This window comes from Tenrec ecaudatus, chromosome 1 (assembly GCF_050624435.1).
Source record: "Tenrec ecaudatus isolate mTenEca1 chromosome 1, mTenEca1.hap1, whole genome shotgun sequence".
In the NCBI taxonomy this organism is placed as follows: Eukaryota; Metazoa; Chordata; class Mammalia; order Afrosoricida; family Tenrecidae; genus Tenrec; species Tenrec ecaudatus.
In genome coordinates this window covers 42,525,367-42,549,531 of record NC_134530.1, presented here as the reverse complement: position 1 = coordinate 42,549,531, position 24,165 = coordinate 42,525,367, and the positions used below count along the sequence as shown (strand labels likewise).

General features: G+C 49.0%; 1 protein-coding gene and 1 pseudogene across 6 annotated transcripts in view; one reads left to right on the top strand and one right to left on the bottom strand.

The window, feature by feature from the left end:
• UBR4 (ubiquitin protein ligase E3 component n-recognin 4) overlaps positions 1 to 24,165 on the top strand; it is a 125,564-nt gene that overhangs the window by 54,215 nt on the left and 47,184 nt on the right. Inside the window, exons 45-62 of one of the 6 annotated variants that reach the window (XM_075551314.1) lie at positions 1,076 to 1,247; positions 1,386 to 1,587; positions 2,329 to 2,492; positions 2,896 to 3,112; positions 4,525 to 4,741; positions 6,812 to 6,875; positions 7,275 to 7,409; positions 8,520 to 8,694; positions 9,370 to 9,453; positions 9,546 to 9,683; positions 11,391 to 11,512; positions 12,184 to 12,295; positions 14,007 to 14,137; positions 14,257 to 14,434; positions 14,900 to 15,004; positions 16,444 to 16,581; positions 17,412 to 17,586; positions 23,936 to 24,032. In XM_075551314.1, coding sequence (XP_075407429.1) covers positions 1,076 to 1,247; positions 1,386 to 1,587; positions 2,329 to 2,492; positions 2,896 to 3,112; positions 4,525 to 4,741; positions 6,812 to 6,875; positions 7,275 to 7,409; positions 8,520 to 8,694; positions 9,370 to 9,453; positions 9,546 to 9,683; positions 11,391 to 11,512; positions 12,184 to 12,295; positions 14,007 to 14,137; positions 14,257 to 14,434; positions 14,900 to 15,004; positions 16,444 to 16,581; positions 17,412 to 17,586; positions 23,936 to 24,032 — 2,626 coding nt within the window. Of the gene's footprint in view, positions 1 to 1,075; positions 1,248 to 1,385; positions 1,588 to 2,328; positions 2,493 to 2,895; positions 3,113 to 4,524; positions 4,742 to 6,811; positions 6,876 to 7,274; positions 7,410 to 8,519; positions 8,695 to 9,369; positions 9,454 to 9,542; positions 9,684 to 11,390; positions 11,513 to 12,183; positions 12,296 to 14,006; positions 14,138 to 14,256; positions 14,435 to 14,899; positions 15,005 to 16,443; positions 16,582 to 17,411; positions 17,587 to 23,935; positions 24,033 to 24,165 lie in introns of all 6 variants that reach the window. The other 5 variants (XM_075551322.1, XM_075551304.1, XM_075551336.1 and 2 more) reach the window with 5 other exon arrangements.
• Positions 19,779 to 22,933, bottom strand: LOC142428792 (mth938 domain-containing protein pseudogene; annotated as a pseudogene).

The following is a 24,165-nucleotide window of genomic DNA, read 5'->3' as shown; positions in this document are numbered from 1 at the left end:
CAAGCAATTTGACGACCGCCCCGTGTTCTACGGGAGATCTCCATTCTCTGCCCAGGGGTTGGCATCTGTTAGGTGTCTGGAGAAGTGAAAGTTTTTTCATCCATCCTCTCCCTTCCCTGCTAAGTATCTTTAGAGGAAAGCCATGTGCAGGTTGGCCTGTCTCTGTGGAGACGGGAAAAGCAACAAGTGAGATGCTCATATAGTGGCCCAGTTCTGAGAGGAGAAGATAGGTGTCTGGGGAGCTCTCATCCTACACGAATGCCCTTTCCCTTTCCCTTCTTGGTGAAGGTTGGCAATAAATGGAACAGTACTAGTCATGGGCACCGTGGCAGAAGTTAGGAAGGTGGACGGCCTTTTCATCAAGCTTCCACATAATAGAGGAGTGTGTGAGATACTGGGAGTTTTACCCAGAGAGGAGGAGGTAAAGGTGTAGGGTCTTTTCTGATTTTCTCTGCCCTTAAAGAATCATTCCAGCACATTCTTCCTAACCACTGTTTGTGAATTGCCTGGCTTGAGATGAAATAAGGTGACTGTCAGTTCACACATAACCCAAGGTGCTTGGAGGTCCATATGGGACAACGAGGCATTGGCTTTAGACCAGTGGTTCTCAACCTGTGGGTTGAGACCCCTTTGGGGGGGGGGGTCAAGCGACCCTTTCACAGGGGTCACCCGATTCATAATAGTAGCAAAATTACAGTTATGAAGTAGCAAAGAAAATAATTTGTGGTGGGGGGTTGTGTGTCACCATAATATGAGGAACTGTATTGAAGGTTTGTGGCATTAGGAAGGCTGAGAACCACTGCGTTAGACAATCTGTGCCCTTGTGCAGTTTGACCATCTGTAAGCCCACACGGCCTCAGACAGGAATGTAACAGAGGTGCTTTCCAGGCAGGCTTTCACTGGGAGTGAATTTGGGGGCTTATGTGAGGGTGTCCATGGCTGGAATCAAACAGACCTGTGAATAATCTGAGTCCTTGGGAAAGTGTATTACTGCAGAAGCCAAGTGTGTAGTCAGAAAAGAACCAGACACCGGTTGCGATTGGTAGTCTGACTGCAGCAGCTTTGTTTTCTGCAGTTCCAATGGTGGCAGTAAAACTTCCCCTGCTCTTTGCCAATGGTCTGAGGTGATGAACCATCCTGGCCTGGTGTGTTGTGTCCAGCAAACGACAGGTGTGCCGCTTGTAGTGATGGTGAAACCAGACACCTTTCTCATCCAGGAGATTAAGACTCTGCCTGCTAAAGCCAAGGTCAGTACCACAGTCTGCCATCACTGCTGGGAACCTGTGCTGCTTTCTATTTGTGTTACTTCCCATCTCAGGGAATTCTGACCCGTTTGCCCTGAGACGCCTGTTCTTTGCCATCCTTCTGTCTCCTCTTCTTTCCAGATCCAGGACATGGTTGCCATTAGGCACACGGCCTGCAATGAGCAGCAGCGGACTACGATGATCTTGCTGTGTGAAGATGGCAGCCTGCGCATTTACATGGCCAACGTGGAGAACACCTCCTACTGGCTGCAGCCTTCCCTGCAGCCCAGCAGCGTCATCAGCATAATGAAGCCTGTTCGCAAGCGGAAAACGGCCACCATCAGTAAGACCCCTTCTCACAAGATGCCTGGTGGGACGGGAGGGGCAGCCTTCTAGGTTGTTAGAGAGAGGCTGTTGTAAATAACTAGATTTATGTACTACTTGATCTCGCAAAAGCCAATGCAAGGTTCCCCAGGCCCCGGTATTGTGTGCAGCTGGTCCAGAGACATTGTACAAACAGCCTGCATTCATCATCGGCCAGCAGTCCCTCTTAGGTGCCCAGTGAAGTGTTGGTTAGAGGGTCTTTTCTTTGGTTTTAGGCAAAAAGACTTGCCTAATATGAGGTGCAGGGTGGAGCTGACTGAGCCCATTTCCTTAGCTGGTTAGTTTCCCACTGAGTCGTGCAGGGCCCATCCCAGGTCTGAGACAGCGAGAGAGAAACTCTTCAGTCTGCCTAAGCAGAGCCTATTCTCAGGATTGTCACATTTACCCAATTTTGTTCTGAATCCTGTATTCGAGATACTGATGATAGCTCCTCCTCCCGAAAAGAAATAAGCATTTGTTGTTTACTTGAAATCTGCCAGCTGTGAGAGATCCTATTGTTATGAACTGTCCACCCAGAGCCAGATTTCTTTGCATTGCTTAGGGCATGTTGTGGTTAGGGATAAAACCTTTTTAATAGCGAACCACATGTGGGCATTGTGCTGATAGGAACAGTAAACCTGTGGCAGCTGGGACCTGTGTAAGGGGGGGCCCTTGGGGCCGCGCCAACACCAAGCACTCCATCCAGTACCGTTCTCCACAGCAACCCGCACGTCCAGCCAGGTGACCTTCCCCATCGACTTCTTTGAACACAACCAGCAGCTGACAGACGTGGAATTTGGTGGCAACGACCTCCTGCAGGTCTACAATGCACAGCAGATAAAGCACCGGCTGAATTCCACTGGCATGTATGTGGCCAACACCAAGGTGAGCGCTGGGCGCAGGCCCTGGGTCGGACGACTCATAAAACACGTGCTGCATAGCCCTCCTTTAGAATGCAAGTGCAGACCCCAGTGACTAACCTTGGGACGTACGAATGCTCACTTTCTCCCCTGCAGAGGGGCTTCCATGTCGTCGCTGAGCTGCCCACCGTTACGAGTTGGGCCATCGTGTAGAGGGCAATGGGAGCCTCCTAGCACCGGGGGAAGGGAGCCTGAGATGAAAGAGACTGCTGCCTGCCTCTGTTTACCCACCCTTGGAGGCAGGCGGGTCTTTCCTGGGGAGTTGAAAGGGAACCGGCCTTCACTTGTGATCACGTACTGAAACCGTGTCGGCAGAGGGACTAAAACCTTGAACTGAGACACTCCCTATGTGCCCTCTTTCCCCGCAGCCTGGGGGCTTCACGATTGAGATTAGCAACAACAACAGCACAATGGTGATGACAGGCATGCGGATCCAGATTGGGACCCAGGCAATTGAACGGGCCCCGTCCTACATTGAGATCTTTGGCCGGACAATGCAGCTGAACCTGAGTCGCTCCCGCTGGTTTGACTTCCCCTTCACCAGAGAGGAAGCCCTGCAAGCTGACAAGAAATTGAACCTCTTCAGTGAGTCTTCAATCCCCGGGGCTGACTCTGTCCTGCTCATGGTGACTGCTGAATCAGGGCCACTGGGCTGAGGCTCTTGGGGTGCTGGGAGCCCTCTGTCATCAGGGGACTCAGCTTCCTTTGCCATCGAAAGGAGGAAAGGGACAGACAGAGCAGGGCAAGAGAAGGTGAAGCTCGGCTTCAGTGTCCTCTCCCGTACACGTTAGAACTCACTGATGGGGCTGGCCAGGAGTTAGCAGAGGACTGGCGTGTGGGATCGTAAAGCTTTCTTTCTGCTCTGGAATATTTCTCACCAATAGAGATTTGGACCCACACCGTGGCTGCAACAGTAGCCTCGAGGGAGCATAGGAACACTGGTGAGGCTGGCGCGGAACCGGGAGGGCTCTGTTGTGCCTGCGGTCACCGTGGGTCCAGACTGACTCGATGACACCTGACCACCAACAGAGATTTGTTTCTCTGCTACTTATATTAGAGATGATAATTGCTTCTAATCGCTGTCAAACAGTTAAAGGATCCATCGTAGAGATGGATTTCATTTCATCTCCAATTTTCCAACTCCTGGCACAGACGAGAGCCTCAAGTCACACGTCACTGGCAGTGGCGAGCAATGCCGGTCCTGCTTTGCTGTTGAGACTTGGAGCTCTCAGAGCATCTTTCTTCAGCATTTCCTGGCCAGCTGCCCGGCACCCTTCCTCCTGGGAGTAGTTCAGTGTGCAGGATGGAGCTCGAGCATGTTTAGACTTCCCTCAGGCTGGAAGATACAATTTCCTGAGCATGACAGATCACCGCAGCGACCTTTCAGGGGTTCCCCTGAGCAAAGGTGTAACGGGCTTTGATGCAGGGAACTGATTCTTTTCATCGTCGTTGTTTTTTAAAATCATTTTATTGGGGGCTAATACAACTCATCACCATCCATCCATCCACGGTGTCAAGCACATTTGTACATTTGGTGCCGTTATCATTCTCAAAACATTTGCTTTCTACTTGCGCCCTTGGTATAAGCTCCTCATTTCCCCCCTCTTTCCCTCATGAATACTGGATAATTTATAAATTATTATTTTGTCATGTCTTAACACTGACCTATGTCTTCCTTCACCCACTTTTCTGGTGTCTGTCTCCCAGGGAGGGGGTTATATGTAGATCTTTGTGATCGGTTCCCCCTTTCTCCCCCACCTTTCCCTTGCCCTCCTGGTATCGCTACTCTCATTGGTTCCGCGGGGTTGATCTGTCCTGTTCCGTTATGTCGGCAGCATCTCGGAGTGAGTAAGGGAAACCTTAGGAGACAGTTCTTCTACAACTGCAAATGATAAGATTTGTGGCTTTGCCCACCCTGGTCTGCATTTTGTTTTGGAAGGCGAGGCAATAGCCTTTCAGAGAATATGCTTCCTAAAGGCTTTTCTTGCTTATTGCAGTTGGGGCCTCGGTGGATCCAGCTGGGGTCACTATGATAGACGCGGTCAAGATTTATGGCAAGACGAAGGAGCAGTTTGGCTGGCCTGACGAGCCCCCAGAAGAATTTCCTTCTGCCTCCGTCAGCAACATCTGCCCTTCAAATCTGAACCCGAGCAACGGCACGGGAGACAGCGACTCAGCTGCCCCCACTACCACCAGTGGGACCGTCCTGGAGAGGTACCAGCGCAGGCGGGGTGATTTCCCTTTCCCCAGTTCTCACTCATGTAGAACCTCCTGGCTTGAGAGAGTTTGCCCTGAAGTAACTGCCCCAAGTCTGTGACCTTCTAGGGTCCACACAGCTCCCCACATCTGCGTCTCCGTAGCGTGCTGGGCACGTGTGGGAAACAGGCTCGGAGCCTTCTGGTGTGAGTCTTTGCCCTAAGCCTTTGGGACCACCTCTGGCTTTGGAGGAACCAGAGGCTGCAGACTAGAAGATGCTTAACCAGTTCTGTAGATCAGGGTCTGTTCTTGCTGAGATTATGGGCGATACACCTCCTTGCCAGCGGCCCTCATCTCGCTTTGCAGTAGCTACGTAGGCGGTAATAAGTGCTAGCCAGAGGCTGCCTGCTGCACCCTGTGGCAGGATTCCTAGTCTCCTCCCCCCTCCTGCAGTGGCCTTCTTAGCAGTGTGCTTGGCTGCGTCGTGCGAGGTAGCTGCTGGTATGCCATGGTAGAGGAGCTCCTTCATGATGTAAGATGGCGAATTTCTTACATTGCAAGACAGCAGAGTAGCCTTGCTTGGAATCACTGCCAACCCCCAGTAGCCTCCTCTCTCTCTCTCTTTCTCTCCCTTCTGTTTTTCTTTCTTGCCCTCCCCTAGCCATATATGGTTTGCGTAGGATGTGTTTCTAGGTTTCTCTGAGCTTTACATTTTTTCCTTTTCCTTTTTTTTTTTTCTTTTTGCTTCTCCCAAAAGTTCTGAAACTGAGTCCCTAACCAAGCTGGACTGGTTAGTATGCCCTCTTTCTTTTCTCTGCACGAGTGATTGTGTGTCAGAGAGCAGTGTAATCGATGGTGTGGCTTTGCGTGGCTCCCGCTTCTGTGGAAGAGTCTCCCTGCCTCTCTCTGTTCTGATCATTGCATGGCTACCCAGCTGCTTGCGTGTGGAAATGCAGGTGGCAGAGGACTGGAAGTGCACACTTAGTGTTGGCTGCTGTAGGCACTCACTCTTAGCTCACCCGGCTCTCTCTGCCTTACCCAACTCCTCTCCGCTCTCCCTTTCCAGTGGAGGCGGGTGGGGGCAGAGGTGGGGTCAAAACCCAAACCAACCTCACTGCCATAGCATCCATTCTGACTCAGAACCACCCTATAGGACAGGGCAAACTGCTCTTGTCGGTTTCCAAGATGGTAACGCTTTACGGGGGTCAAAAGCCTCGTCTTTCGCCCATGGAGTGGCTGGTGGTTTTGAACGGCAGACCTTATGGTTAGCAGCCCAATGCGTAATCCTAGTCAAGTTTTTTTCACTGCCTCGTGCCCTCTTCCCCAGTTTCTTTATTGCCTTCCTCTGCCCTTGGCCCTTTTCTCTCCAGCTCCCTTCTCAATATTTCCCGCTGTCTAGTGCTTCAGCTGTTAGGGTGTTAAGTCTTTTTCAACAAAGTCTGCTCATAGGCGTCAGCCCCGGGGCGCATGTTATTTTGGTGTATCCTTCACGGTAGTTGGGTTTGCTGTTCACTCCCTCAGGGAGATCGCACAGGTTTGCAAGGATGCTTTGTATTTGCCCTCGAATGCTGGCAGTGGCTTATACCTGAGAATACAGTTTGTCCTCTCCCCCATACTTAGGGACTCCCAGGAAGTGCCTCTGGAGATGTAAGTAAAATATAACCATAACCTTCCCAGGCTGGGAAGGTGGCTTTAACCTTTCCCTTTGTGTAGTCCTTTGCCCACTGATGTATGGGCACCTGAGTTGCGGGTCCCATTGCATCCAGACTGTTTAACCAATCCGGGTGATCCCTGCCCCAGGCAGCACGAGGAAGCACATTGATCCTCTTTGAGAAAGAAACACGCTGCCTTTGAGTTGCGGATTATGAACTTGGCCTCAGGCTGCTCTCCGAGTAGGAGCCGGGTTTCTCCTGGCCTGTAACAGGAGGAAGCGATATGCATGGTGCCTGTGGCAGGTCGTAGGATGCTTTGATTTTGTATTTGGCATTCGTTAGCTGTCCCCGAGGTACTCACCACTACAGTTTGCCTAGGCTGGAGCACGGACCGAGAAGGGTGCTTGTACTCAAGCCAGCTTTTCTGTCTCCCTAGGCTAGTTGTGAGTTCTTTAGAAGCCCTGGAAAGCTGCTTTGCTGTTGGCCCCATCATCGAAAAGGCAAGTGGCTTTTTGCAGAGCACGTGGGAGTTTTTTGAAGAGGCAGGAAGTCAATGGAGTTGGCAGCTGCCCTGCAGCCTGACTGCTAAAGAACATTTCGAGTATCGGAGAAGCTCTAGAGAACTCCTGGGCCTAAGGCCTGTGTCCTACTTTTGGGGCGAGAGCCTCTCGTGGACTAGGATGAATGCCGCTGAAAGAAGACCTGGCAGTCAGGATCGGGAATTCACTTTCTTCGTCTCTATTGCACAAGCATGACTTCTCGAGCCCTTTGCCTCCACGACATGAAACCTAGTCCTGGTGGGCAGATGGGAGGGCGAGGAAAGGCAATGTGTCAACACAACAGTTGATTCGGCCTGGCTTTGGTGGGGCCACTGATAGCCCTGTTGTCTTCCGCATCAGGAGAGAAACAAGAATGCAGCCCAGGAGCTGGCCACGCTGCTGCTGTCTCTGCCAGCCCCTGCCAGTGTCCAGCAGCAGTCCAAGAGCCTCCTGGCTAGCTTGCACACCAGCCGCTCAGCCTATCACAGCCACAAGGTAACAGCTCCCTCTCAGGGAAACCTTTTCTAGACGTGGAAATGAGAGTCGTGGTACCGGCAGGGAACCGAGTAAGTTGACTTTCCGTGGGTAAAGCAAAGTAAGGTAGAGAAAGGGTAGCATTGAGGTTGGGTCCACATAGGCGAGTTTCTCACAAGGTGTTAATGAAGACGACTCAAACCTGAGGCTAGGCTGTGGTTAGCACTTATGTCTTTCCTTACTCTAACAGGGTCAGCAGAACATTCCACAAGACTTAGAAAGACAGGGGCCTTTGAGTGGGGCGGCATCTTAGTGAAACGAGCGAGTTGAGGGGCGGAATCACTCGGACCTGAAGGACTGCTGGTCCCTCTCTTGGCCAGTATTGGTACAACCCTAGAGGTGTCCTTGTTAGTGTGGAAAGTTTTGAATGGTTGTTGGCAAGCCTTTGAGGGTGAAATCTGGGAGGAGAGTCTCCGCTATAATAATAGGTGAGTAGTGGTGGCCAGTGACACACCAGGTCAGTTTCTGCTGATGGGAAAGAAGACTGTTCAGAGCCATGAGGGAGAAGGGCCTCAGGAGCTAGCAGCACTGGCGCCTCCCACGGATCCTCTCAAGGAAAGGCAATGACAGAAATACAACCTTTGGGTAATATGAACCTGCGAAGAAATGACTGCTACTATCTGCGATGTTTTGAAGACTTGTGTAAGGTTTTTACCATACTTCATACTGATTTTTAAACTTGATTTTTAATGCTTTTAACCTACTGCTGTTGAGTTAAATTTGACTCATAGTAACCCTACTGCCAGAGGAGAACTGCCCCTGTGAGTTTCTGAGACTACACCTTTATGGAAGCAGGCCGCCCATCTTTCTCTCTCAGAGTGGCTGGTGGGTCCGAACTGCTCACCTGTGGCTAGTAGCTCAATGCATCACCCACTGGGTCATCAGAACTGCTTTTAATGCCTTTAAGATTGTATTTATGAAGAAGTCTACATTGTGCCCGGTGCTTAATGCTATTTGTTAACCTGTACTCTTGAGAGGAGTGAACAGTCCTGCTGGCCAGCCAGCTCCCCCTCATGTCCCCTATAGTGCCTAGCCTAGCTTTGCTTGATCTTCTGTGGTCTTGTTCTGTAGGATCAGGCCTTGCTGAGCAAAGCTGTGCAGTGTCTCAACACATGCAGCAAAGAAGGCAAAGACTTGGACCCTGAGGTGTTCCAGAGGCTGGTGATCACAGCTCGATCTATTGCCATCATGCGCCCTAACAACCTTGTCCACTTTACGGAGTCAAAGCTGCCCCAAATGGAAACAGGTGAACTTGGCTGAGGTGGCTGTGATCCTGAAATCTGCTTACCACATCTAACTTGCCCTCTCGTCCTCACGTTCTCGCTGGCCACTGACGGATGTCTTGCTGTGAGGCGCAGGGGTTTTACTCTTCGGTCTTTCATTCCCCATATTAGAGATTAGGGCCTTAGATAATTAGGACTGCATCTTGTTCAAGAGATGCCCGCTTCGGTACTTGCCCTTTTCTTTATCTTGGAATTTCTTTAGTTTGGACTCTTGTCTCTGATGCGACAACCTCTTCTGATGTCTAGCGCAAAGCTAAGCCTGGGTGTGGGTGCTTTAATGTCGTTTACTTGCATGCCCATGTATGTGATTAATATGTACGGTGGCCATTCTCACTTAGTGATTCCTTTAATCTCGCCTCACGTTGCCGGGGTACCCAACTTACTGAGCCATGATCAAGTACAGTTTATTGATGTGTTTAGAGTTCTGATATTTCATGTTTCCATATAACTATCATTCTCTGGTTTCTCCTTTTTAAATACTGTAATCCAAGAATCAGTCTAGAACAATCTCACATTTCCCCCTAGCTTTTAGAAAGTACACAATTGCAACTGAGATCTCTGAGTCGGCTGTAAAGACGCTGAGCCTCCTTTCCTACTTCATTCTAACGTAAGCTGTTTCTGTGATATTCCTTCCCCAGACTGTTTCTCTCCTAGATGTGCCTGCTGGAGTCTAGGGATAGTTGGCATATTGATTGGGGCCCCACTTGAAACTCCCTCCCCAGGCAAGCTTCCTTGACCTGAGTTAACCTTCAAACAAATTACAGCCCCTCCGAGATTTGCCGCCATTGATCATTTCCTTTCTCCTGCTCAGAAGGAGTGGATGAGGGCAAAGAAGCTCGGGAGCCGTTGGAAGGAGATTACTGTGGCTTCCTCACGCAGCTGCTTAGCCACTTCTGGAAGCTCCACGCGTCCAAGCCTAAGAATGCCTTCTTGGCACCTGCTTGCCTGCCAGGTATCATGCTAGAAAATGTGTACTTGCCTCTTGGTACGTCATGACACCTGACGGAAATTTTGTCTTTCAACTGTGACTGATAGCCTTCAGCAAGCCCCTTCCAGAGCTAAGGTTAGCAAATCAAGGTTGGCGAGAGTAGTGCATTGTCTGACTTCAAGGTTTAGCAAAGAAGCAGTATTTTCTTGTACCGTTCCTCTTCACGTGAGGTTGACTATTTCACATAAGAGACCGTGTGTGTGTGTGTGTGTGTGTGTGTCTGTCTGTCCGTCTGTGTGTGTGTGTGTGTCTGTCCGTCTGTCTCCATCCTTGGTAGTGTTTGTAGCATTGTATGACTGCTTGAAAATATCTTGGATAGCTTCTTCAAAGCCAGAAAGTTTAAAAAGTGAAAGTTAAGCATCAGCCTTAAACTATTAGCTTTCCTGATGGTGCCGGGCTATCAAAAGATAGAGCATCTGGGGGCTTGAAGGTAAGCAAACAGCCATCTAACTCAGGAGCAACAAAGCCCACATGGAAGAAGCACACCAGCCTGTGTGCTCACGAGGTGTCTAAGGGATCAGGCATCAAAGAACAAAACCATCATATCATTGTGAATGAGGAGGGGTGCAGAGTGGGGACCCACAACCATCTGTAGGCAACTGGACATCCCCTTACAGAAGCGGGGAGGAGACGAGCCAGTCAGGGTGCAGTGTAGCACCGATGAAATATATAACTTTCCTCTAGCTCCTAAATAGTTTCTCCACGCTCCGCACTATCATGATCCAATTCTGCCTTACAAATCCAGCCAGACCAGAGGATGTACACTGGTACAGATAGGAACTGGAAACATGGGGAATACAGGACAGATGAATCCCTTAGGCCAGTGGTGAGAGTGGTGATACTAGGAGGGTGGAGGGAAGGTGGGGTAAAAAGGGGGAACCAATTACAAGGATCTACATATAACTTCCTCCCTGGGAGATGGACAAAAGAAGAGTGGGTGAAGGGAGACCTCGGACAGTGTAAGATATGACAAAATAATAATTCATAAACTATCAAGGGTTCATGAGGGAGGGGGTGAGGAGCTGATACCAAGGGCCTAAGTAGAAAGCAAATGTTTTGAGAATGTTGAGGGCAACTAATGTACAAATGTGCTTGATACAATGGATGGATGGATGGATGGATGGATTGTGAGAAGAGTTGTACAAGTCCCCAATAAAATGATTAAAAAACAAAACAAAGAAGTGTTAGCTTTCCGAGTACCTCTGGCGTGTAACTTCTCGCACTGCCCTAGGAAGTTAGTGTGGAGAGGAAGGGCCTGAGGAGCAAAATAGGTGACTAGACACCCCCACCCCCTGCCCCCCATGTTCCTTTGTGTTTGGAGATTTCTGAGGCAGTTGACGTAAAGGGCAAGTTTGATTAACTGATTGTTTGGTATAGTGAGGGACATTTAGAACCTTCCAGCCTGTTCAGTTCCCCATCCTGGCTTTCAGTCTCTGGAAAGTGAACATCCCAGGATCTCTCACATGCCAGTTTGGGAGATTTTTTTTTTTGACAATTGCAGTAATGCTGACTGTGTGTGTGTGTGTGTGTCTTTCTTTGCAGTGTGTGCGTGTCCTCTTTTGGTTTTGTGAGCTTGACCTTTATGCGGGACTAAGGACGTGCATTTCTATCTCAGACTCTCAAGTAGGTAGAGATTGTCACCAGATGTTTCCTTACGTTTTCCTCTCTCAGGCCTGACTCATATTGAAGCCACCGTCAATGCTCTGGTAGATATTATCCATGGATACTGTACTTGTGAGCTGGATTGCATTAACACAGCATCCAAGATCTACATGCAGATGCTACTCTGTCCGGTATGTGTCTTTGTAACCCCAGATATCACCTGTCATCCTGGGGTGGGGGTGGGGTGTCTGGAAAATTGTTATTTATGGTTTTTAAGCTAATGCAATAAATACACTTAAGGTGATGGGAATTAATAGTTTCAAATAACAATTGAATTGCTAAGGTCTTATTTGTTTCACAGGAGACAAAAGATTTGAAGAGAGGGGGTATACTTTGTCTTTTCTTACTCAGTTCTGTATCCCCAGAGAAAAAATGGTGCTTGCAATGGAGTGAGCATAGAGTAAGGATGAATTCAATGAGCACGTAAATGACTGAGGAAGTAGTCCATTGAGAATTCTCTTTCCCGCCTCAGCAGTCCTGGGTTTAGCAAAGAGCTAAGATGAGCACTGGGCACCTGGTCTGATGATGAGCCAAAGCCAAGTGACTTCAGGAGCCAGTAATGCCCCGATGTTTTGGTTACCAGGACCAGAGAGGAAAGAGTGAAGTGAATGGGTCTTAGTGTACCAAGTCAGGAACGGGGGACTAACTGATGAACTTGATCAGGTGGCTTCCTTGGTCACTTGAGAGTAGATAGACCTGCCACGTGCATGTGAAAAATTGACCAAGAAAGGAAAACGTGTTTCATAGAGAGTTTCATGCGTGATATAAAACCTAAGTGTGACAGCTTCCTTTTAAACCTCAGGATCCTGCTGTGAGCTTCTCTTGTAAACAAGCACTCATTCGAGTCCTGAGGCCCAGGAACAAACGGAGACATGTGACACTGCCCTCCTCCCCTCGAAGCAACACTCCAATGGGTAACGTGAGGGCTGGGTTCAGCCATGGGTTTGTGTGTGCTGGGGAAAGGGAAGGGAGGGACAATGCTGTAACAGTAGGATATGCTGCTCGCATGGACCAAAATCTTGGAGACCCATCAGGAATTTGAGGCATATAAAAGTGTATATAATAAGGAGACTGAAAAACCCAGGTCAGGGGAAAATCAAGGTGTAGTAGTAAAATAAAACCAACAGTAAAGTCAGAGCACAGAATATTGGCACACCACGACCTGTGTGCTTATTCAGATGTTAGAATTAGCTGAATGCTTTTTACGGACCATACACCAACTGTCTCCCACTGAGAGGCTGGCGGGCTTGAACCAGCTAACCCACAGTGGCACCAGGGCTCCTTCCCAAAGAGCCATAGACATTTCTTTCAAAGCTCTTTTTCAAGGAAATGTAATTTTCCATGGCTCAAAAACTTTTCACTAAGACTATTATTCTCAGAGCACTTACCTACAGTACGTTTGGTAGCAATTATTTTTTGGTCCAGCCAGTTTTACGAGCTGTTCAAATTATAAGAGATTGTGTAACTCTCAGATTGCTTGGTTGGATCAGAAGTAAATTTCAAATGTATGAACACCTTTACTACCTACTGTATCTTCATTATTATCCAATGGGAATAACAGTCTATCACGTAGGTAGTCTAACGGTATGTAACTTAATGTAGCCACATTGTGGAAAAAGAAAAAAAAAGAAAGAAAGAAAAAAAACAGTAAGTTATTTAGCAAAAATTTACTTAATCCAATGTATAAAAATACTGTTTCAACGTGAAGACAATATCAAAAATTATTGATGGAACAGGTTAGCTTTTTTTCTTTTTCCTGATACAAAGTGTTTGAAATCGAGTCTCTTATCTTACACTGACAGCTCATCTGAATTTGGATTTGGCCATGTTGCAGATGCTCGGTGGCCACACGTCGTGTGTGGGCCAGCACAGGTCTAGAGGGATGTGTGCCATCTTTCTTGAACTTCATGTTTGCTCTGTGTAAACTGTTGGCAAGCCCGACACCAGTGTGTAGTTCTCGTCTCTGGTGAGAACCTCGAGTGCAGGCAGTTTCTGTGGCCAGTCCAGGGCATGTTCACCTGCTTCAACAATCCATCGAGTGGAAAGCCCGCTTTCCACCCTCTTCAGATCATTAAGAGTCTCACCTGCTCCCATTGACACAAAAGCGGGCCAAGCAGGACCTCTAGTGGTGTCCGAGCTTCAGCCAGTGGTTTTGTATTCCAGTTCTGGTTCTTCTCGTGTGAAAATCTCACTCATCCTGTTGTTTGGGGGGGGAAGCAGGGAAATGTCTCTCTGTGTTGTCCTGACAGCTGGCAGACTCTCTCTCGATTGCAGTATTTTCACTGTCTTGCCCAAGCTCTCCAGAGAGTTGGTGGGCACTCGTGGGGCCTACTGGTCTGGGCCTCTCTGTTTTATGGAAGTTCCCTTCGGAATCCAAGGCTCTCTCTGTAGTTCTTCATCAGCTGAAAAAGTCTGTTCCTCAGTGGGGCAAGCAGCTGCCCAGGCTCTGCTAGATCCAGGAAGCAAGAGAGTAGGCCTGGCACAGCAGCCTGGCGGTTGACCTTTCAAGAACAGAGTCCTAGCTGGTGGCTTGTCTTGGGTTTTGTTGCTATGTGGCTTCCCAGCCCATGTGCCAGGGGAGGAAAGAGCAAGCACCTTCAGGTGACTGGGGTTTCTTTGACCCAGGAGACAAGGACGATGATGACGATGATGATGCAGATGAAAAAATGCAGTCATCAGGGATCCCGAACGGTGGTCACATCCGCCAGGAAAGCCAGGAACAGAGTGAGGTGGACCATGGCGATTTTGAGATGGTGGTGAGTCTGGCAGCAGGAGAGGGGAGGAGGAGCTCCAGGCCGCTCCTCTGGCTCTTACTCAGTGGACTTCCCAAAGCTGCCATTTCCTGTGGGACACTGACAGAGCTTTCTCTCTGCAGTCTGAGTCGATGGTCCTGGAGACAGCGGAAAGTGTCAACAATGGCAACCCCTCTCCCCTGGAGGCCCTGCTGGCAGGCGCAGAGGGCTTTCCCCCCATGCTGGACATCCCGCCTGATGCCGATGACGAGACCATGGTGGAGCTAGCCATTGCCCTGAGCCTGCAGCAGGACCAACAAGGTAGAAGGCCGTGCCAGCAGCCGAGCGGCCCCGAGGCCATGCGCAGGACAGAGGGTTTGGCAGTTACTGATCTCCAGCTGACTTAGCATGTCCCCAGATTTGGGGAGAGGTTGATCTGGGTGAGAGCTGTTCAGAGATACAGGTGGAGAGTGAGAGGGCTTGTGGTGGGATTTTCAGCCTCTGGGAGCCAACCTCACAATTTCTGTTAGTTGGCCCCTTGGCTTTTTTGGTCCCAAACCGGCTAGATTGCTCCAGCCTGTGTCCCGCCAGAGTGAAAGGAGCTGTTCCACCGTCTTTCTAACCGTACTTGATGGGTGGACAGCAAAGCCTGTTGATTTACTTCCTCTAGGCCTGAGGGGCTCACACGCTGGTGGTTAGAGACTCTTGAGGGTAGCAGGTGGCCCAAACAGTGTTGCGGATGGGGTCTGCAGGGAATGTTGTGCTCACTCTCCACTTGTTTCCCAGGCAGCAGCAGCAGTGCCCTGGGCCTGCAGAGCCTGGGGCTGTCCGGCCAGGCACCCAGCTCTTCCTCTCTGGACGCAGGAACCCTCTCTGACACCACAGCATCAGGTAACTGTCCACAGCCAGGAGCACGGCTCAGGGCCCCGGGCCCTTTGGCCTGTCTCCGATGCTGTGAGAGTGAAATGGGCAGCTGCTTTGACAGGCCATTCTGGATTTCCTGCTTCTGCCTTTGCTTCAGACGTGTGCGTGCGGAAGGCTTCGCCGTACTGCTTGGCAAAGGCATCATGGCTCCGCTTCCTTACGATTTTGCATGCTGCCTGGCTTCAGCTCATCCCCAGAGGAAAGGCCGAGGGCAGCCCGCAGGATTCCTTGCCAGGGTTCTGTCACCTTAGACAGTGGTGAAAAGGGAGATAAGGAACTGACATCCTTTTCACTCGGTGCTTTAGAATTCTTGGTCAGCGTGGCCTGCCATCAGGCCTCTGTGCGTTGGGGAGGTCGTGTTTTTGTGGACAGTTAGACTTTCTAGGAGTTCGGTACACCTTAATTCGTCTCTACTTAGAAACTCTTTCCTCACCTAATAAGCGGGGAGAGTGACTGAAGGGGGACCTGGACTGAAGAGAGGCACGCGGAAAACCTGAATAATCCACTGGTGATGGGGCTATGTACAGTGTTTCAGACGGGTGCTTCCCTGCATTTATTTTGTTTTGTTTTGCTTTGCTTTGGGGAATTCTACCCTGGATAGGCAAGAAAGGGAGACGTTGGCTGTCCCTCTCACCTGCTACCATGGCTTGTTTTTCTCTGGTCTCTTTAGTTGCTGTCATCTGGCTTTGAGGTTGCTGTCGGGTTGTGCACATTGTGTCCCTGCTGTGCTCTGTGGCTGTCCTGGCTCTCCTCCCCCATGTGTGCCATCCAGCATTTTCCTCCTGTCTCAGCTCAGCCCTGATCCTGGATGCTGTGGCTGTCTCTGGGGAATTTCCTTGCTTCATTATGAGCATCTGATGAGGATGATTAAGAGGTGTGAAATTTCCCCATGAGCTCCCCTCTGCACCAGCAGATAAAGCAACCCAAGCAGGGTTGCTTCGAGAGCTCATGAGATGTGATTTCCTGCCATAAATAAAGCACAAATTGACGGATTTCAACAACAATCTCTTTTTAAAAATTCAGAGTTCTGTGCTTTGAATGGTAGTGGCTGGTGTCTGATCTCTCGGCAGGTGTCAGTAACACCGAGCCGACGGAGACCATGAAGCATTTTAGCTAGAAACTTTAGCGCCCGCGTCACAGACCCCCGTCGCATCTCGGCACGGTCTTGTCACAGCGAAGGAAATGCCCAGCGAACTGGGTGTTCACTCCTGTCTCAGTACTGTTTTCAGTGCACCACGTAGAGTGTCTGCTCCTGTTAGGGAGGAGCCAACCAGCAAAGCAGAACTCTTCCTATTTTCTCTGACAGCAGGACATAGAAACTGCCTCGTGTCCTCTGCACTGTGTGGCTTGATGCTTTCGCCCCAAGCAGGGGTTTTTACCTGTAACAGCTCTCATTACTCTCTCAGCTCCAGCCTCAGACGACGAGGGCAGCACCGCAGCGACTGATGGGTCCACCCTGCGGACCTCTCCGGCTGACCACGGTGGTAGCGTGGGCTCGGAGAGCGGGGGAAGTGCTGTGGACTCCGTGGCTGGCGAGCACAGTGGTAATGAGGCTGGGTCCGGGTCTTCTTATGCAGAGGGTGGGGGGCAGAATAGGAACTCCTACTTGGGGACTAACTGAACGAACATCTTCTAGCCCCTTGTGAAATTCATTTGCCCTCCACTCGGGCTCTCAAGTGGTCAGTGCGAATAGTTCCAGCCCAGCGGTGTTACGATAGAAAGATTGTATAAGTAGCTTCCACAAGTATCTGCTAGGAAGGCAGTGGTATGCACAATTTCAAGTCATCATTCACCTAAAATGATTATTGGTGTGACCTCGAAACCCATTATCCTGGGAATTCCACTTCTCTAAAGAAAAGGATTTTTCAGCGTGTTCTGTTTATGATCTCGTATGTGAATTTATCAGGGCATCCCCCCAGATAAGGTGGGGCTCTGCGGGATCCGGAAAAATGGCAAACCCATTTTGGTTTGACCTTGTACATCAATCTGGTTCAAAATTAGACATGAAAAAAATGTTGTGAAAGAGCTTGAGTAAGCTGATATTTCCAGAGTCTCGTATCAATGTAAGCTTCTTCTAAGGTCAGAGATGGAAATGGGTCAGCAGCTGAGATTAAGACTGTTGTGGGTGTGGAATGATATGATATACGTATTAAATCCCAGCACATTTTAAAAAGCCGGGGGGTGGGGGGGGGGAGAATGATTGTGAGTAGAGCTGATGTACTTTGGAAGGTTGGGTAGTCCCAAGATTATGAATCCGCCCTTAGATGGAAGGAAAGAAAATCTCAGCTGCTCGTTATCCTCCCAACTGTTGGTTGCTTTGGGATTCATCATGCTCTGGCAGTTGATTTGTGTCTTTTGAACCATTTCCCTTCAGTATCTGGCCGGAGCAGTGCTTATGGTGATGCCACAGCAGAGGGACATCCGGCCGGTCCTGGAAGTGTTAGCTCCAGCACCGGTGCCATCAGCACCACCACCGGGCACCAGGAAGGAGACGGTTCAGAAGGGGAAGGAGAAGGGGAAGCTGAAGGAGATGTCCACACTAGCAACAGGTCAGGACATAAGTTGTTCACGGTGGGAGGCTTTCCTCCTGAGAGTGTTTTAGGAATAGGACGACTGGGGGAGATGGGAATGCGAGGACGGTGGGTGTGTTGCCTTTGAAGTACAGCTGCGGCGAACCTGGCGAGCAGTTGCAGTCTTCGGAGGTTCTCTAGACCGGTCTTGTCTGCCCGAATGAGAATGATGTCAAGTCAATGACAGGGAACACGTAGAAGGCAATTTTTCTCCTAAGGTCCCTGACCTGGCCAACGAATTGGAAGAGATACATATTTTATCCGTTGCAAAGGAAGATGACCAAACAAGCATACGAGAATTATCAGACTGTATCACGAATAGCACCGGTAAGTAAGATTTTGGTGGTGACCGTTCAACAGTGGTCGCAGCAGAGTATTGACATGGAACTGCCTGAGTTTCAGGCCGGATTCAGAAGAGGATAGGGAATGAGGATGATCATTACTGATGTCCGATGGAACTTGGCTCAAAGTGGAGAACAGCAGAAAGATGTTCACTAGTGTGTCATTGACTGTGCAAAGGTGTTCGTTGGACCGAGTGGGTCCACACACTGCAGGCAGCATTGAGAAAGGGGACTCCAACAACAGTGGAGTGTGCGCGTGCGGAAACACAACGAGGTAATACTGAGTGGCTTCAGATCCTGAAATGTGGGCGTAAGGGGCGTATCCTTTCACCATGCTGAGCTCGTCTGCACGCCCAGCCAGTAATCAGTCCCCAGAGCTTGATTCTGTGAAGAGGAATGTACTGTCAAGATCGGAAGGGGCCTTCTTCCCAGCCTTCAATGTGTAACCGACACAACCTTGCTTGCTGAGAGAGCTTGGAACACCTGCTGTTGAAGGCCAGCATGGATTGCACTCAACGTGAAGAAAACGCAGACCCTCACAGCGGGGCTAACAGATAACACGCTAGACCAGGCCAGGCCAGAGAGAAGATGGGAGCTGCCGAAGGCTCATCTTCCTGGGGACTGCAGTCAGTGCTTACCGAGCCAGCAGTGAGGAAATCAAATGGCGTATTCCATCGGGAACATCTGCCGTACAAAACCTTAAAAGCGTCGAAGAACGAGGATGTCACTTTGAGGACTCATGTGTGCCTGGCCCAAGCAGCGGTGTTTTCAGTTGGCTCTTAGGCCTGTGGAAGTTCGACTTTGGATAGAGAAGACCGCAGACGAATCGATGCATGCTTGTGACTCGTGGTGCTTGTGAAGAACACGGGAAGTACCACGGGCTGCCCGGACAAGCAGGTCTCCTTTGGAAGAAATGTGACCGGAATGCTCCTTGGAAGCTAAGAAGGCGGCAAGACTTTGTCTCACATTCTTTTGACATGCTCTCAGGAGAGACTAGCCCTGTAAGAAGACATCGTGCTTGGCTTAGTAGCGGGGCAGTGAAAAAGAGGACGACCCCCGCAAGCTGGGTGGACACAGTGGCACCCACAGTGCGCTCAAACGTAGCATCCTGCGGACGGACGGTGAAGGACTAAGCCGTGCTTTGTTCGGTTCTTGTGTACGGTTGCTGTGAATAGGAATTGACAAATCCCTTTGTTCCTGTGTCCTCTTTCCCCAGATTTTTCTTGCTTGGACTTGAGTCCATTGCCCATTAGCTCATACTACACTTGAGAAGGGATGCCCGTAAACTCAAAATGTAGCGTCTCCTTAATCAGTGGCACTCCTCTGGTGCTAGTTATTAGGTGTGTAGTAGATCCAGCTCTTTTATTTCGCATGTTCACAAGGTAAAGGAGAAATAACAGCAAATATGTGTTTAGAAATACCAGGGGTTGGGCACTTGGCAAGTAGAAAACGATCTTTAAAACCCTAAGCTAATCTATCAAGAAATTGTGATGGGGTTTGGTAGTGGATTCGATTCATAAAGCAAATTTATTTTGATTTTTTCAGCACAGAACACTTTTATTTATTTTCTGCCTTTTAGTTCCTCATGCTTCTGCTAACGTGTACCACATTATTAATTATTAGTGTTAATCAGCGTCTGTCTCCTTGTCTGGCGCGCAGCCGCCCCAAGGATAGGGTCTTGCCTTAGTCATGTGTGGAGCCCAAGAGGCTAGCCTAGGACTGGACATGAACAGGCGTCCAGAAATGCTGTGGGAAGCTAGTGTGGAGAGTGATAGGAAAGACGGTCACCGGCTTTGTGGCTTAGTGATTTCTTCTCCTCTTGCAGCTCCGTTAGCAGGTGGAGTGGAACATACTTCCCACCCTGACTCCCTGGGCAGCCAAGGCATTGTACTCCTTCACAGCCGGCTCCGTCTGCAGGGCCTGCACTTGGATGCCTGGCTTATCCAGGTAGTCCACAGGGGAGGGAGGCACCTTCAAGGTCTCACTCATCCCTCAGCCAAACACAAGGGTCTGCACTTCCTTCTTGGCAGCTTCTTCCGCGTCTGCAGGCTGCACACCAGGAGAATGCTCAGTTCCGGTTCCTCTCCAACCCCAGGCCCAACAGCCCCCTGGCCACCCTTTGCAGTCCTTATAGGGTTTGAGTCGAGCCTTGTACTTTCATTTGTCCCCAGAAGACAAAGAGGGCTTCATTGAAATCGAAGCCTTCCTCAGAGTGGCTAGCCCCAAACCCCGAGTTTATGTTTTAGCCACCAGGGGAACAGAGGAATACAGAGGAGAAAAGGAGAAAGCGAAACCTCAGAGTAACCCTTGTGATAGGATGTGTTTGTTGAACTTGTTGCAGCCAGTGGTTTTCACAGCCGTGCAGAGATGGTGAGTCTGCGCTTTGAAATGAATGATGAATGGCTTCTGTCAGAAAAAAACTCAGGGAAGCAGTAAGGCATCGGAGGCATTTTAAAGTAAAGGGGGTGTTAAGTGTCCCCCACATCTCTTATGTCTGCTTCTCCCTGCACTGCTCTTCACCTTTAACATCAAGGGGATTTTATACCTAGCCAGTCAACTGGTAACGAGCTGATGAATGAAGAAAAGATTGAAGGCGTCAGGGGATTTCATGTTAGGAGATGAGACGGCGGATTGCACTGGGCAGATCTGCAGAAGACCTCAAAGTATAAAAAAGCAAAAATACCTCTTTAAGGACTGAGGTCTGCCCAACCCATGGCACTTTCAGTCTCCTCATTTGCATCTGAAAGCTGGACAGTGAATAAAGACCACTGAAGTAGAAGGAATGTATTGGTGATGAATAATTGAATATAGAATGGACTGCCAGAATGCTCCTTACTTTGGATATGTTGTCAGGAGGGACCCATCCCTGGAGAAGAACATGGTTGGTAAAGTACAGGGTCTGAGAAAAAGAGGAAGGCCCTCCATGAGCTGGATGGATTGACATAGCAGTGATTGTATAGATGGTGTAGGCTCGGGCCGTGTTTCATTCTCTTGTGCATAGGGCCTCTGTGAGTTAGAACTGACTCAACGGTGCCTCGCACCGTCACCTAGATTAACAATCAAAAGTCTGCAGTGGTGGTAAGTCAGGTTTTTAAAAATTCCATGAGTACTTTTAATACTTATTAGATGAGTTATGTTAAACGGTGTAATAACCATTGTTTTTACTTTAAGAAATTGTCAAGGCTAGTTAGTGTCGAACTTTTTGTTAAATTGGAAGAGTCTTCTCTAAGTCTGGACATGGTCTTTGTCCAGGTGCAGACTGCTGCTCATTTTATGGGCTTGTCTCCTCTGTGCCTGTGTGCTCTCCAGCACAGAAAGTGCTCGTCCCGCAGAAGTCACCTCCATCTGTGCGCTCTCACCCTGAGCAGTTCTCACTGACGGCCGCCTGGCTTACAGGGCCCACACCGCTGGCCTGAATACTAGTGGCCGCACCCTTATGTTTCTTCGTGTCACAATCTTCTGAAGAACAGCTTAGGGCTTCAGGTTCTTTTTGGAGTGATAACCATGTATTATTTAAGTACTTTTATTCAAACTTAAATATTCTTGCTCCCTGTCAGAATACGTGATTTTGGAAAATCATGCTCTTTAAAGTCTATGTGTTTGGCTTCCTCCAAATTGTCCCCAAGATAAATTGAGGCAAGAATACTTTGCTATAACTAAGAGATCCAGTCTGCCAACTAATTCAGCACTATACTCTTAATCTGTGTTAGTGCGTTAGGGGAGACTGCCAACCGATATGTCCAGAGGATGCTAAATAATTTGCAGTCGGTCCTCTTGGATCAATGTTCTTGTGAGCAGAGACACATACTTAGGTCAGAAGGCCGGTGTGAAATACCTGAAGATGAAGAACCCTGGGTATATGCAAAACCTCATTGTCCAATATGGCCAGGAGTGTGTTGAAATTGAACTTTACACTAGAAATACGGATGGACAAGCGAAGAAGGGAAGGTTAAATGGTGACTGACCTTTCTTAATGGGTTGAAAAGAAGGAAGAAGAAATAGTTGGGTCGTTGTTCATCTATATAGTACAGAATTTGCAGACAGAAAAATTCTGCCCAGAGGTAGAATCAGACTGTGTACAGTGGGGGAAAACCCCATCAAACTTGCCATTGGAAATTTGGTTCTGATAGGCAGGATGACAGGCCCTGGGTTCCTGTAGTCAGTAGGAACACTTGTGAGGATAGGCCCGACTGGGCAGGGCTTCTTTCCGTTGTGCATAGGGTCACTGTGGGTCGGAAAGGCGTCAGCGGCCCCTAACAACAACAGTCCCTGACCGCTTGGAAAATAACATCCAGCAGTAGGGTCTCTTTGTTTTTGTCATTGTCGTGGTTTGGGTGAAAGTTTACAGATCACTCGAGTTTCCTGTTGGACAGTTGATGCGCATTTTGTTTGCTGACGTGAGGTTCTATCCCTTTACTGGAATGGCTCTCTTCCTGCTCTCTCTGTAACGTCCCTGTCTCCAGTCGTCTTTTTGCCTGCCCTTTGCTTCCTCTGAGCGTGGTTTTTTGGGCATAGGTGCCCTTTTGCTGTTGAGTAGTTGATTGTTCTAAGAAGTATATTCCTCAGGGGTGTTACTGTTCACTCTGCAGGCCTATCTGTTGTTTGTCTGAAAGGTGATCTGACAAGGATGAGTGTAGTTTCGAGTTTGAAGGTTATCTATCTCGTCCTGGGAAGTCCGCCAGTCTCTGTCCGACTAGTCAGTCTGGTCTTTTTATGACTTTGAATTTGTCCCACAGTTTTCTCCCACTCTCTCCCCCACCTTTTCTTGTGATCCTGATGCAGAGCAGTCCGTAGTGGTAGTTGGGCTCCGTGTTCTTCTGGTCTCAGGCTGTGGTTGGTCCTGTGGATGACATTGTTTCCTTTAAGTCTTGGAGCTTCACTTTCCATCGCTCTGTATGGGTAGAGACCAATCGTTGCATCTTAGAAGACTCCTTGCAAGTTTGTAAGACAGCAGTTGCTACTTACTGAAAGAGAAAGTAGAGCATTGTCTTTGTGGACCATGTTATACCAGTTGACTCAGGTATTCTCAGAGGCTGCGGTCTTAGCTCCCAAGCCCAAGTCCCTCCAGGTGTTGTTTGCTTATGGCTAAGAAGTTTTCATAACTTTGCCCTTATATACTCTACATAATACATGCATTGTGTTAGACTGGGTTGACTAGAGAGATAAATCCAGAGACACCCGTGTGTAAGAGAGAGCTTTATATCCAAGAGTAATTGTATATTGAAAAAACATTCCAGCCCAGTCCAGATCAAGTCTGTAAGTCCGATATTAGTCCATATGTCGATACAAGTCCATCAGTTCCTCTTTAGACTCATGCAGCACATGAAGTGATGCCAAACGCAGGAAGATCACAGACCAGTGGGTGAAAAGTCCTGCAAATCTGCATGGACGCAGTACTCCACGTGGCCCCTCAAACTCTAGCGACACAATTCACGGATTGGCTTGGCCCACAGGTAGTGCAGCACACGGTTGAGGCAAAGAACTAGCTCTAGCAGCAGCACGGTGGTCCAGGGAGGAAAAGAGGAAGCTCCCAGAACCCTCATGAGAAGGCCCTGCCCATGTGGAGGGACAATCAGGCTGTGACCTGATCGACAGGCTTGACTCCACCCTTTCGCTCTTAATACTCTCAAGTTGACAGAGTGTGTAACTACCACACACATTGTTAAGTTTGCACCACCTACACATACCTATGTAGAAATACTCCTCTGCCACACCTACATGTACTTGTGTGTAATTATGTTTTCCTTCCCCAAACTATTCAGTTTGCATGTCTACATATGTGCACACATATGCAGATTGTTGTTGCGGGACTGTGTATGTAGTATGTACTTTTGTTGTGTTCCCGTGATTCCTTAACATTTTCTGAATGCTAGCCTTGTTCCCGAGTGGTAGGCTCCTTGTTTACCTTGGTGGCAGGGCAGAGCTGCATTCAGCTAATGAGTGTTTGGCTGGCAGCTCATGTTTGGTATGTTTTTCTTGGCTTGCAGGCTACACATGGTCCGTCTGATGCTGTTGGAGAGACTACTTCAAACCTTGCCCCAGCTACGGAATGTTGGAGGTGTCCGGGCCATTCCGTATATGCAGGTACCCCTCAGTTCTCCTGGGTTGATTACATTATAGTTGTACCCTCCTTGAGCATACTCATCACTATTTCCGGAGGATCCAGTATGATTTTGTTGGATGTTAAGTTGTAGAATATGAGCTTTGAATTGCAAGG